A 13,254-nucleotide genomic window follows, 5' to 3' on the forward strand; every position below is an offset into this window, starting at 1 on the left:
GATCCAAAGAAGACCCCTTCCCTGGCTAGCCAATGGGAATTATCCATAGCAGTAGGCAGTGACGTGGACACCAGAAAGAAGGACTCTTCCAAAAAGTAGACAGAGGAGAAAGACCCGATGCTGGATAATAATGTGACCGTGGCCTAAAGCGGAACTATGCCCTTCTATCGTTTTCAGCCAAGGAAGCTGCTATCCTGGCCTCTGTTTGATCTTCAAATGCCAAATTCTTCGCATGTGGTCAGCTATGACCCCAGCCATATGATGGACACATGCCGTGAATGTAACTGTTTTTTGAAACTGCTAGGCCTCTTGTACACGTTACTCCTGTTTGAGCATCTACTTTTTAAGACTTTTTTTGTATGTATTTGCATGCATTTTCATGTATATTCGCTTGTGCAAATTTGCGCGCACATGCGAAAATGTATTCTCACGTTTTTTGCATGGTTTTGCATGCACGAGGCGTAAATTACTGTCCAAAAATGCAGGTTTTTATATTCTTTTTTTGTTACTGAAGAATGCACAGCTCTTGTTTATGCTGCTGTGTGCATAGGTACATTACTATTAATGGGTTGTATTTTAGCTCAGTAAAAAGCTTTTTCAAGCTGCAGTGTGCAAGGCCTTAAATAGATGGGTTTAGCTCTGCTTTAAGGTAAGTGAAAAACAAGAATTTGGGAATAATTTTGTTAAGTGGGGGGGGGGCTTACTTTGATCCTAGAGTTGGGCTTTAAATAAACTTTCAATGAAGGGCAGAGTTCGAACAGATCCAATGTGCAAACATGTTAATTGCATGCAACAGTCCACTGCAATTTGCCTGATAAGACATAGGACCAGTGGAAGAAATATTAAAAATGTGAAATTTTAAATGCCCTGATTGCTGAATAGTTTGCAGAAAAATGCTGGATCCTTATTTGTTGGCAAAAGATCTGCTCATGTATGTCCAGCATTGCATTTCACTAAACTATGTGGTGGTATAGAACAATGGACATGCTACAAAGTGTTTGGTGCGCTAACTTACTCCTGTGGTTTGCAGCTGCTGGTGCCTACTAAAAACAATCTTGTTAGATTCTTCAAATTCTCTCCAGTAATCAGAACATTCCTTTTTCCGGCATAGGTTATCCTATAAGGGGATACTGATTTAATCTTGACCTGGGTGCGAAAGAAAACATTATAAGCTACAGCCCTGGCACCTGGGAAGAAAAATCTGAATTAACACCTTTTCTCCAAAGTATATTGTGCTTATTTGGTTCTAATCAAATTTCAACCATTTAATAGCATGTGCATTTTGTTTGTTGAATCAAAAAAGTGACAATTCTAGTAAAAATATAAATGCAAAAAAGACAAGGTTCGGCATGTGCAAACATATTGTTGTACAGGGTGCCATGCATGGCTTCAGAAATGGGCACAGATGTTCATGGGATCCTCCAAAAACTAACAGGGGCATATGATAATTGTATGCCCCCCCTTCACTGTACTTTCCCACCATTCTTCTGCTGAAAAAAATCTGGAAAGAACACGATTTCTAATGAGTTGGTGCAAAACTCAGTGCAAGTGCAATGATGTGTAGCTGTTTCACAGGTTAAATACTATAGAAGGCAGCGTTCCTTCTTTTCCACTTGACTAGTAAAGGAATGGCACACAGTATCCAAAAGAGTAATGCCCCGTACACACGGTCGGATTTTCCGATGGAAAATGTCCGATCGGAGCGTGTTGTCGGAAATTCCGACCATGTGTGGGCTCCATCGGACATTTTCCATCGGATTTTCCGACACACAAAGTTGGAGAGCAGGAGATAAAATTTTCCGACAACAAAATCCGTTGTCGGAAATTCCGATCGTGTGTACACAAATCCGACGGACAAAGTGCCACGCATGCTCAGAATAAATAAAGAGATGAAAGCTATTGGCCACTGCCCCGTTTATAGTCCCGACGTACGTGTTTTACGTCACCGCGTTCAGAATGATCGGATTTTCCGACAACTTTGTGTGACCGTGTGTGTGCAAGACAAGTTTGAGCCAACATCCGTCGGAAAAAATTCTAGGATTTTGTTGTCGGAATGTCCGAACAAAGTCCGACCGTGTGTACGCCCTATAAGAATGTGGGTGGCCAATGAAGACATCAATCATACTTTCTAGCTAACAGTTTGCAAAGTAAGCGTCATATAATGATGAAGAGTTATCAAAATCCAATGACTACATCCTACTTAAAGGCATTTAGTCTGACTCAAATTGTCTAATGCCATACTTAAAGTGGAATTTTATTCAGAAAAATAGGTCCTGCTAGATTACTTCAAGTTGGCTCCCTTTGAAGGTATAGCTACAGTATGTAAAACATTAAAAAATAAGACAGTAATACACTGTCTGGCCCTGCTCTGCACATGCTCATTTGCTCTCCATTTTTGGAATTGTGTTGAAAATCTGAGCCTCTAGAGACCAATCTGCTGACAACCTACAGATTTACTGCTGCTCAGGAGCTCTGGGCTTTAACAAAATGGCAGCCCCAGGCAAGAAAAAAGTAGAAGCAATGCTGGTGGAAATTTACAGAACACAATAATTTTGGTAGCAAAATTACTAATGTGGAATGTATGTTCCTTGCTAAAAAAACATTATTTTCTATCAAGTTGTTTTGGATACAGTTCCACTTTAAGTAGAAGCAAGAGAAAATTGAGTACTGTCCGTGATACTTTTTTTATTTGCACTAACATACAATTTTTCAGGACAAGCTTTCGGGGTATGTCCCCTTCTTCAAGGTCCAAGTGAGTACTGCTTGGACCTTGAAGAAGGGGACATACCCCGAAAGCTTGCCCTGTATGTTAGTGCAAATAAAAAAAGTATCACGGACAGTACTCAATTTTCTCTGTCACAATTGCACTAATACGGCTACAATCAAATCAAGTAGAAGCAAGGGAAGATGACATAACACTTAAAGTTTAAGTTGACAACTTTACTATGGCAGCTAGAAGCAAAGTTACAATTTGGTTATGGTTCAGTTACCAGTACATAAGAGAGAGCTTGTTGATTGAAGAAGAGCTGGTCATGTGACTTTGACAAGTCTACATACTTGGACTCTCCCCCTGCCTATTTTTTCCATTTAGTTTTATGGTACTCCACCAACTTTGGACACCGCTGTACTTAAAAAAATGTGTGGCAGTTATCCTCTTTTTTGTCCTGGTGCCACAGGAATCATCCCAGTTTTGACACACTCATCAATAAAAACATACCTTGAGTTCTAATTTTTAATACAAGAGAAAATGTTTTAGACAAAGACAAGCTTTAGAGCTGAAACTGCAGCCCCCTCTCCTCTACTATACAGCCGTTTAAAGTACAAAGATCAGATGGTATTCCTCAGCTTACAAGGGTTGACAATCTAATGTCACACACTGTACAGCACTGAGCTGAATGTAATCTGAATGTAATCCACCATAGACCATCTCTGTCAATACTAAAATTTTTCATGAGTGCCCAATGCTATTCCCTATTTTGGGATCTTCTGTGCTGATTTCTACACCAGCCTTTATGTAGTTAACTGACCTCCACCATTGCATAAACTTTGGATACTTTTAGCTGCCTGGGATACATTTTAACTCCCCTGGCTAGGCAGAATTGCTGCAGTAATACCTTTTTTCCAAAGCTGTTCTATTATGAGAGTTCCCCCAGTCTCCCTGTCCCTGTTTCTTAGATCTATACAACGCCAAATACTTAGCTTCATCTGGAATATCCATAAACCCTGACTAAGCTTCATAGTTTTGATCCGAAGTGTACTTTCTGGCATCTTAGGTCTCCCGAGCTTTGTTAAATCCCTAAATTCCAAATGTGGACACACCAAAGATATCTAATCCAATACTGAAACATACCATGATGGTCTGGAATGCCCGGGGTACTTTGGAAGAGTACAGTCCAAGTAAACCTTGTAGGTTCATTCTCTGCATCCCAGTGTTCCGTTCAGCTTTCCACACCATTTCTAAATTGCAAGCCCACATTTTGGCAGGCATGACCCAAATCTCCAAGCTTACTGTGTCTAATGAGGTCAAGTCTTTTTTTGTTTATACAACAGGCATACCAACTGCCATCCGCAGAATTATATATACTTTCAGATAAAACACTTTATAGAACACTATATTAGCTCCCTATTCTTGACCGCTTTAGAGAAGCTGTGCTGTAAGGACCCACCCTCGCTGGGCATGATAACACTCATATATAACTTCCTGTCAACTCTCAGATTTTGACCTACACTTGACAGTTAACAACAGACTTAGGGAAGGTTTAAGATGGGGAAGATTGGTGTTGAATTTGGGCCACAGTGAAATCCAGCTCACATTACATACTGGCTATAGAAACCAATTATAAAGTCATGACATGTTGGTACTTAGTACCCACCAGAATTGCTCATTTTGTACCTGGCTATTCTCCCAAGTGTTTTTGAGGATGTGGACAACTGGGTACAGTTTATCACACATGGAGGACATGCCCGGTGCCTCAGCAATTCTGAACCAATATTTTCTTACTTCTTACTACATTAATGGCAATCCCTCCCACAGTGGAATATACTCTCCCCTGTGTCAGGCCATCTGATCTCCTCAACATACAATATAAGCTTATAGTCCATGTATTTGCTGCAACAAAGCAGAAGATTGGGAAAGTATGGATAACTTCCACTATTTCTGTAGCTGAAACCAAATCCAAAATTATGCAAACTATGGTGCATCAATACAAACATTTTTCTGTTGATTTAAACACTTTCTCCCATCTGTAATTGACGTGGGCCTGATAGGTCTTTAGGCCTGGTTTGACCACAGCCCTTTTACCAACCCTCTGCCCTCCTGTGCCTCACACACTTTTTCTTGCCTTTACCCATCAGTCTAACTTAGTAGATCTAGACCATCCAGCCAACAAGTTCTATCTTGTTCCTTTCTGTATCAATAATCTTAATCTTAAATAATCTTAACAATACAGATCTGGATTATTGTCTGTTTATGAGCCATCTTCCAATCACTCAAATTGTCTCTGTACTCTGACAAGCCGCTACCTCTATTGTTACTGTGTACTTTGTACCTTATGATGTATGCAATGTAATGTAAAATTTAATTTAAAAAAATCTATTGAACCATAAGGTATCTATATTGATTTGTTTGTAAATTTATAATTATATTCCCTTGTGTTTTATTTTATTTTATATCTGCCTGGAGTACAATTTTAATGTCTAGTGGGCATTTAATGAGGTCTTATATCATTTTAAAAAATATAATTCCATCAAATGAAAAACATACCATGCTACATTGCTGAAAACTGCTAGTGCAAACAGAACCAGCTACAAAATCAATTTAAATGCCACCTACATGGGTTTACCACAAAGAAGCCATTGCATGAGGCTTTTTGATCATGGTTCAAAAAATGTGTAATTTGTGTCATTAATTGTTCTTATTACAGGTGTGACTTTTATTCATACTAAATGTAGTTGGTCAAAAACCATACTGTTATCCCTGACAAATCTTAAATGTTAAAAAAGTGGTTTATGGTTTCAAACATGCAGCAACTACTGTTAATTACCAATTTCAGGAAGTACAATGAAAAATATGTGCTAATTCTGTATTACCGTAGGGCTTGCTAAATCTGTGGTGTGGGGTGTGCATGGCTTACATTTCCTGCTGTGAAAACAACACTTTCAGTGTCAGTTAGTAGTTTGTAGTGAATTTGTAAAACCCTTTTCAATCTTTAAAACTTAACTCAATTAATATGAAAGAAAAATCACTAAGCTCTTTTGTACACAAGGTATTTTGTAAGCAACCCCATCTCCCAGAATCCACAGGAAGTACCCAGGGTAAAAATGAGAGTCCTTAATAGACCTTGTAAGAATCTTTTAAAAAAATACCACTGATAAAGGCTTAAAAAGTAGATACCCCATCCTGTATAAAATGCAATGTAAGTCCCTATCTGAGATGACCAACTCATGGATCCAGAAGCAGTTGTCATTTGCACCAACACAGCACCAGTCCCCAGTGACCACAAATATAAAAAAGCAAAGGGTTGTAGCAAAAAAGAGCTACATTTTTTACTCATAAATAAAGGACAGCATCGATATTTTAGCCACCAATGCGCTTTCCCAGGCTAATTACTGATATAAGATATGCTCCTTTAAAAGGAGAAAATATGGATATGACTTGCATAAGAATACAGTACCCATTTGTTGGCAGGTTAAAACATGATATTAAAATATCAATACAACAGTATAACAACAACAGGAGCAAACACCGATCATGAATTGGGAACAGCAAAGTGTATACACTTTGAAGTAAAGTCTGAAACAAACAAAAAAAAAAAAAAATTGTTACAACAAATACAGATCGATTTGTGCACTGGCCCAAATCATTTGGTGGAGGGGGGGATTAATGTCGGGGTTGTTTTTCAGGGGTTGGGCTTGGCCTCTTAGTTCCAGTAAAGGGAACTCTTAAGGTGTCAGCATACCAAGACATTTTGGACAATTTCATGCTCCCAACTTTGTGGGAACAGTTTGGGGATGGCTGCTTCCTGTTCCAACATGACTGTGCACAAAGTAAGGTCCATAAAGACATGGATGAGTGAATTTGGGGTGGAGGAACTTGACTGGCCTGCACAGAGTCCTGACCTCAACCCAATAGAACACCTTTGGGATGAATTAGAGCGGAGATTGTGAGCCAGTCCTTCTCGTCTAACATCAGTTCCTGACCTCACAAATGCGCTTCTGGAAGAATGGTCAAACATTCCCATACCCACACCTTGTGGGCCACACCTTGTGGGCAGACATCCCAGAGGAGTTGAAGCTGTTATAGCTGCATAGGGTTGGCCAACTCAATATTGAACCTTATGGACTAAGTCTGGGATGCCATTAAAGTTCATGTGCGCGTGAAGGCAGGCATCCCAATACTTTTCACAATATATTGTATGTTCAATTGGAGACATTTCCCTTTATGTCCTGTCCTCGAGCCAAAACAGAAACCCACCATAGTGAAGGAATCCCTCACTGTCACCAGGGTTGCCAGAATTAGTGTTCCCATTGGAATATTTTTACTGTGTTAGTGTTTGGGGGAAAACCCAAAATGTTAGATTTTCTTTTATTTTCACTCTTAATTATAATGGAAAACAGGACAAATAGAGAGGATGAATCTCCTTAACAGGGGCTCAGACAGCAATAAAAGTATGGATTAGAAATGGACAAAATGACTCTTGAGCAAAAGCCTTATGCCCCGTACACACGATCGGACATTGATCGGACATTCCGACAACAAAATCCGTGGATTTTTTCTGACGGATGTTGGCTCAAACTTGTCTTACATACACACGGTCACACAAATCTTGTCGGAAATTACAACCGTTAAGAACACAGTGACGTACAACACATACGACGAGCCGAGAAAACTGAAGTTCAATAGCCAGTGCGGCTCTTCTGCTTGATTCCGAGCATGCGTGGAACTTTCTGCGTCCGAATTGTGTACACACGATCGGAATTTACGAGAACGGATTTTGTTGTCGGAAAATTTGAGAACCAGATCTCAAATTTCGTGTGTCAGAAATTCCGCTGGAAAATGTCCGATGGAGCCTACACGCGGTCGGAATTTCCGACAAAAAGCTCCCATCGAACATTTTCCGTTGGAAAATCCGACCGTGTGTACGCGGCATTAGAATGGCAATTCACGTCATGATGGAAGCAGGCAATTTGATTGTTTCTTACACTGCTTGGAGCATTCAGGTGTGTAGGAGTACTAGAATGAGTGCTTCAGATCATTATAAATTATTGTTATCACATTCATCACATCGCATGGTGTCATTCCTTTTTGAATAAAGCTTTCAATGTAATTGTGCTGCCATCAGCAAAAAAAAAAAAAAAAGGGCAGATATTTTACTGCCTCTCATTCTCGGTGGGCATTCTTCTCCCAAGCCAAATCAGAGCTCCGTGTATCCATTCAGACACGGAGCCCCGACCCCCTCTCTCCCCAGATTGGCTGACTGACTTTGATTGACAGCCACGGGAGCCAATAGCGCCACTGCTCTGTCTCAGCCAATCAGGAGGAGTGTACTGGATGGCTGAGGAGATTGTGGACATTGCTGGAGAGAGAAGGAGGTCAGGTAGGCAATTGGGGGGTTCTGGGGAGGCTTCTACACACAGAAGGTTTTTTATCTTAATGCATAGAATGCATTAAGATAAAAAACCTTCTGCCTTTACAACTCCTTTAATTCATTTTTTAATATTCAAAGCAAACTCACCCGTCCATCCACATCTCCATGCTTTCTTTTTCTAAAAAACAACCCCCTAGCATTTCTGGCCTTAGCCATCTTGAGTAGGGGCAGATGATTGTAGTATTTACTTCCTGGAATCCATCTATCCTTAGCTCAGGCATGCAGGCAGGAGCATGTGCGTAGCTTAGAAAAACCAAACTCCCCTCCTAAAGGCGCCTGATATGTATGACGTCATTTGCCTAGGCCTGGAAACCAGGAAGTAACTGAAGAAATGTTAAAAATAGTTTAAAACAAGTAAATATGTTCTACTTTCCTATCTATTTACTAATGCCAGCAGCATAAGGATTAAAAATAGTCAATGTTGATTGAAAAAATGAAGTTCCGCTTTAAGATGTGTTTTACATGCATTACCATTTATCCTTGTAAAAACAAGTGTTTTACTGAAAAAACACAGCAACATCGCAGGAAGCAAGATTTTATCACACATCCTTCTATACCACATACAGTATATGTAAACAGTGCTATAAGTGGTAGTTTAGGACTGAAGTTTGAAATCTTTGTACTGGCCCACAGTTTGCATTCCTCTGGCTACGTTCACACCAGAAACACATGTGTAGACGTGTGTCACATTGATGTGGGTTGAAAATGGTTGATGCACTTTATGGTGCAATATGTCTCCTCTCCTACTCAGTTCTTTCCCCATACAGTTAGAACACATTGAGGGAACACACATTTAACCCCTTGATTGCCCCTCAGTGTTAACCCCTTCCCAGCCAGTGACATTTACACAGTGCATTTTTCTAGCACTGATCGCTGTATAATTGTCAATGGTCCCAAAAATGTGTCAAAAGTGTCCGATCTGTCAGTTGCAATGTCGCAATACCGCTAAAAATCGCAGATCACCGCCATTACTAGTAAAAAAATATATATATAATAAAAATGGCATAAAAATGCCATAAATCTTTCCCATAACCAATCAATATACGCTTATTGCTATTTTACCAAAAATATGTAGAATATATATTGGCCTAAACCGATGAAGAATTTTTTTTTTTTTTTTTTTAATTTGGGGGATATTTATTATAGAAAAATGTTAAAAATCTACAGTTTTTCAAAATTGACTTTTTTTTGTTTATAGCGCAAAAAATAAAACCCGCAGATGTAGAAGGCAAAACAAACGTTGCGGAGGATGTGACGTGTGAGGGTTAGGGGAGGGGCCTTGCTGTGGGGCAGTGGAGGTCAGCGGAGGAGGAAGGATGACGGCGGGAGAGACAGCGTGGGGTGAGAGCTCACGCTGATCTCTGGGAGATATCTACACCAGCTACACCAACAGCGCTCTAGCAATTAGCTATCGGAGGCCAGGAGGGGTGCTGTACACGAAGCGGAGGCTGGTATTAGTGTGCGGTGAGGTGAAAACGGAGGGAGGAAGCGTCGCCGAAGCTTCCGGTCCGCCTCCATGGGACACACTCCTGGCGCAATAGGATCCCTCAGATCCCGGTTCTAACTTGGCCCGCTGGCCACCCCCCCTCGGCACAGTAGGGGATTGGCGCCACCTCTCTCCCATCGCTTCACCCCCCCTCTCGTCCTAAGTTGAAGTGGAGTCTGGAAGTGTGGTCCCGAGTCCAGGACCCCTGCAGGGGCAGGTGCAATTACTTTTCAAAGAAGAAGAGGTACCCTCCTGCCTCTGTGGAGCCTGTGGAGCCCTGAGAAGCAGCGGAGAACACCGTCGCCAGCCAAGCAAGGTTTTAAAGCCCGGAGTGCATCTTTACGATCCCTGCGTCTCTATGCATCAAGACAACAAAAGGTAGGACCAGCTGATACTGAATGAGTTCCTATGTGCAATGCGTTTGCAGTTAAGGTGCTTGGAGATCATGAATAGTGCACTGAGGGGGTTGTAGAGTGGAGCAAGGAGACACAGATAACTAATAAAAGAGAGGCGCTGAGTTGGGGGAGAAGAATATGAAAGGGCGTTCCAATAAGGCATCGGAGGCTAAAAAATCAAGAGACAGTTTAAACGCAAGTACCATTCAAAAATACTTGAAAGAAGCCCAAGCTAAGAGCCCTAGTATGGACAATAAACAACAAAATGTAAAGGATAAAAAGAAGGACCCCACAAAAAAATAAAGGAGCGTCAGGAGGTACTCCCAGAGGTGCGACTTCCCCGGGGACTGAGCTCGACTTAAGCATAGAAGCAAATATTGAGGTTTTACCAACAAAAACAGAGATACAAGATATGTTCACTAGGTTAGAGAACGTGCTGAAGGCAGAGATTCTCAATATTAGGGAAGATTTGGGACATCTCTTGAAACGGGTGGAAGCAGTGGAAGAGGTAACAGAGCAGCATACGTCAGCGATTGAAGATTTAAAAAAACAAGTTAAAAATTTACAAACAGGCCAACGGGAGTTGCTCCTTAAGTTAGAAGAGCAAGATAATCAAAACAGAAGGCAAAACCTAAGAATTAGATCTATACCAGAGCAGAGAGGGGAAGATATGTTCTCTATAATGAAAGAAATTTTTAATCCATTGTTGGGAAGAAGTAAAAAGGAGGAGCTTAAAGTGGAGCGGGTCCATAGGATTAGAAAACCCTTAAATGCAAGAGAAAATTCGCCAAGAGATGTGATTGTAAGGTTTCATCATTATGAGGAAAAGGCAAAGATCTGGAAGAATCTGAGAGGTGTCCAATCGGTGAAATATAGCAATGGGGTCATTCGCAGATTTAAGGTATATGTTCTTAGTCCCTTTTTTCTGGGCAATAATGCCAGGTCAACTCTGGGAAAAAGTAGAGGGGAATATGAGTGACATAAGAGTTCGCTATAAAGAAGGGCGGAAACGGAAATTAGATGCTTGTCATATAATGTAAAAGGTCTTAACTCTCCAGGGAAAAGGCGTAGATTAGCTAAAGAATTACAGATGCATGATATAGATATTGCTTTTTTTGCAGGAAACACACTTGGTGTATGAGGAGGGCATTAAACTGGACTCAAGAGGTTTCCCGGTATGGATATATTGTGACTCCCCCTCTAAAAGGGCGAAGGGAGTGGTAATCGGATTCTCAAAGCAGTTGAAATTTACTTTTTTGGATAAGAGGGTGGATTCAGAGGGGTGTTTTCTGTTTGTTAAAATAAAAATGAGTGAAAAGATTTTTACATTGGCCAATGTGTATTGTCCAAATAGCGACCCGATAAAATACCTCTCCCGGACCCTGAATAGTCTAGAGGAAGTTAAAGAGGGGGAAGTGATCCTGGCGGGAGACTTCAATTTCGGTCTAGATCCGGCCTTGGATAGGTCAGCTGGTGCCGGGAGGGTAGATAAAAAGGGGTGCCTCAGAATCGGGAGGAAATTGCACGATCATCAACTGATTGATGTATGGAGGGTGTTGCACCCTAAGGAGAGGGATTATACCTTCTTTTCACCGGTCCATAGGACCTATTCAAGGCTGGATTATCTGATAGTAAACCATAGCCTATTAGATTCGATTGTGGGTTCAAAGAGTGAGATTCAGACTATATCAGACCATGCCCCTGTTGTGATGACACTAGAGATAAAGGGTCTACAAAGGATCTCATACATGTGGCGGTTAAATGAAACTCTCCTAGAGAAAGAATCTGTTGTGGAAAGAATACAGCGGGAGATTGACGGGTTTTTCCTCAGCAAAGAATCTGAAGAGATCCCAGGGACAGTCATTTGGGAGACTTTCAAGGCTTACGTAAGGGGGGTGTTAATATCGATGGGCACGGGGGAGAAGAGAGAAAGGGGGAAAAAGAAAGACAGTCTCATAGAAAAGATTCATCAATTAGAACAACTGCATAAAGCCAACAGGGGAGAGGAAAAAACAGTATTTAGAGAACTGACAACACAAAGAGAGGAGCTGAGAGAGTTATTAGAAGAAGAAGTCATCAAAAGAAGGTATAAACATCTTAGATGCCTACACTGGAAAGGGAACAAGGTGGGGAAACATCTGGCCTCAACTAGTAGGAAAAAGAAGGAGGAGAATTATATAGAGAAGGTTAAAAATAAAAAAGGAGAAATGAGACACGCTACAAGAGAAATAGGGGAGGAATTTAGAAGTTTTTTTACTTCTCTTTATTCAGTGGGGCAAAGAGAAAAACAGGCGGGGAAGAAAGAGGAGAAGGTGAGAGAATTTTTAAAGGAGGCAGCCCTCCCAACTCTTTCAGAAATAGATTCAATGGAATTGGAGAGACCGATCACGGAGGAGGAGGTTCTTAGGGCTCTAAAGCAATCCCCACGGGTAAGAGTCCCGGGCCGGATGGCTTTACAACCAGTTTTTATAAAAAATTTAAAGAATCCCTGGTCCCACGGCTATGCCAGATGTGGAATGGTTTGGGAAAACAGGGAGAAATGTGTGGAGATGCCTTACTGGCAGTGGTAACTCTTATTCTCAAGGAAGGGAGAGACCGCACCCTATGTTCGAGTTACAGGCCAATTGCGCTGTTAAACGCAGACACCAAATTATATGCTAAGGTGTTGGCAACCCGGCTTAGGGAGAAAATGGCCTACCTGGTCCACCCGGACCAGGTGGGGTTTGTCCCAGGGAGAGAGGGAAGAGATAATGGGGTGCGGTCTCTCCTTGTAATGGAGGCATTTAAGGCAAGCAGATCCCCAGGGCTACTTCTGTCGATAGATGCCGAAAAGGCGTTTGACAGAGTAGACTGGGGATTCATGTTCAGTACGCTGGAGGCAATGGGAGTGGGGCCAATAATGTTAAAATGGATAAAAATTCTATATAATCAACCTGTGGCTTTTGTAAGGGTGAATAACATACCTTCTGCACGGTTTGTCATGGAGAATGGTACTAGACAGGGCTGTCCGTTGTCCCCGCTTCTATTTGTCCTGGCCCTGGAGCCCCTCCTCAATATGATCCGAAAACAACCGGACATCAGTGGATGTAGAGTAGATGAGGAGGACCATAAATTGGCTGCATTTGCCAATAACATACTCTTCTATATCTCAAATCCTAGAATTTCAATTCCCAATCTGTTGGCCATAATAAGGAAATATAACGAACTTTCAAATTTTAAAATTAAT

General features: G+C 41.3%; 1 protein-coding gene across 1 annotated transcript in view; it reads right to left on the minus strand.

Moving 5' to 3' along the window:
• The window catches only part of PLXNC1 (plexin C1), a 181,695-nt gene that overhangs the window by 98,923 nt on the left and 69,518 nt on the right, over positions 1-13,254 (minus strand). The window contains exon 10 of the mRNA XM_073620173.1: positions 1,016-1,146. Within this exon, the coding sequence (XP_073476274.1) occupies positions 1,016-1,146 (131 nt within the window). The remainder of the gene's footprint in view (positions 1-1,015; positions 1,147-13,254) is intronic.

This window comes from Aquarana catesbeiana, linkage group LG03 (genome assembly GCF_042186555.1).
Source record: "Aquarana catesbeiana isolate 2022-GZ linkage group LG03, ASM4218655v1, whole genome shotgun sequence".
Classification (NCBI taxonomy): domain Eukaryota; kingdom Metazoa; phylum Chordata; class Amphibia; order Anura; family Ranidae; genus Aquarana; species Aquarana catesbeiana.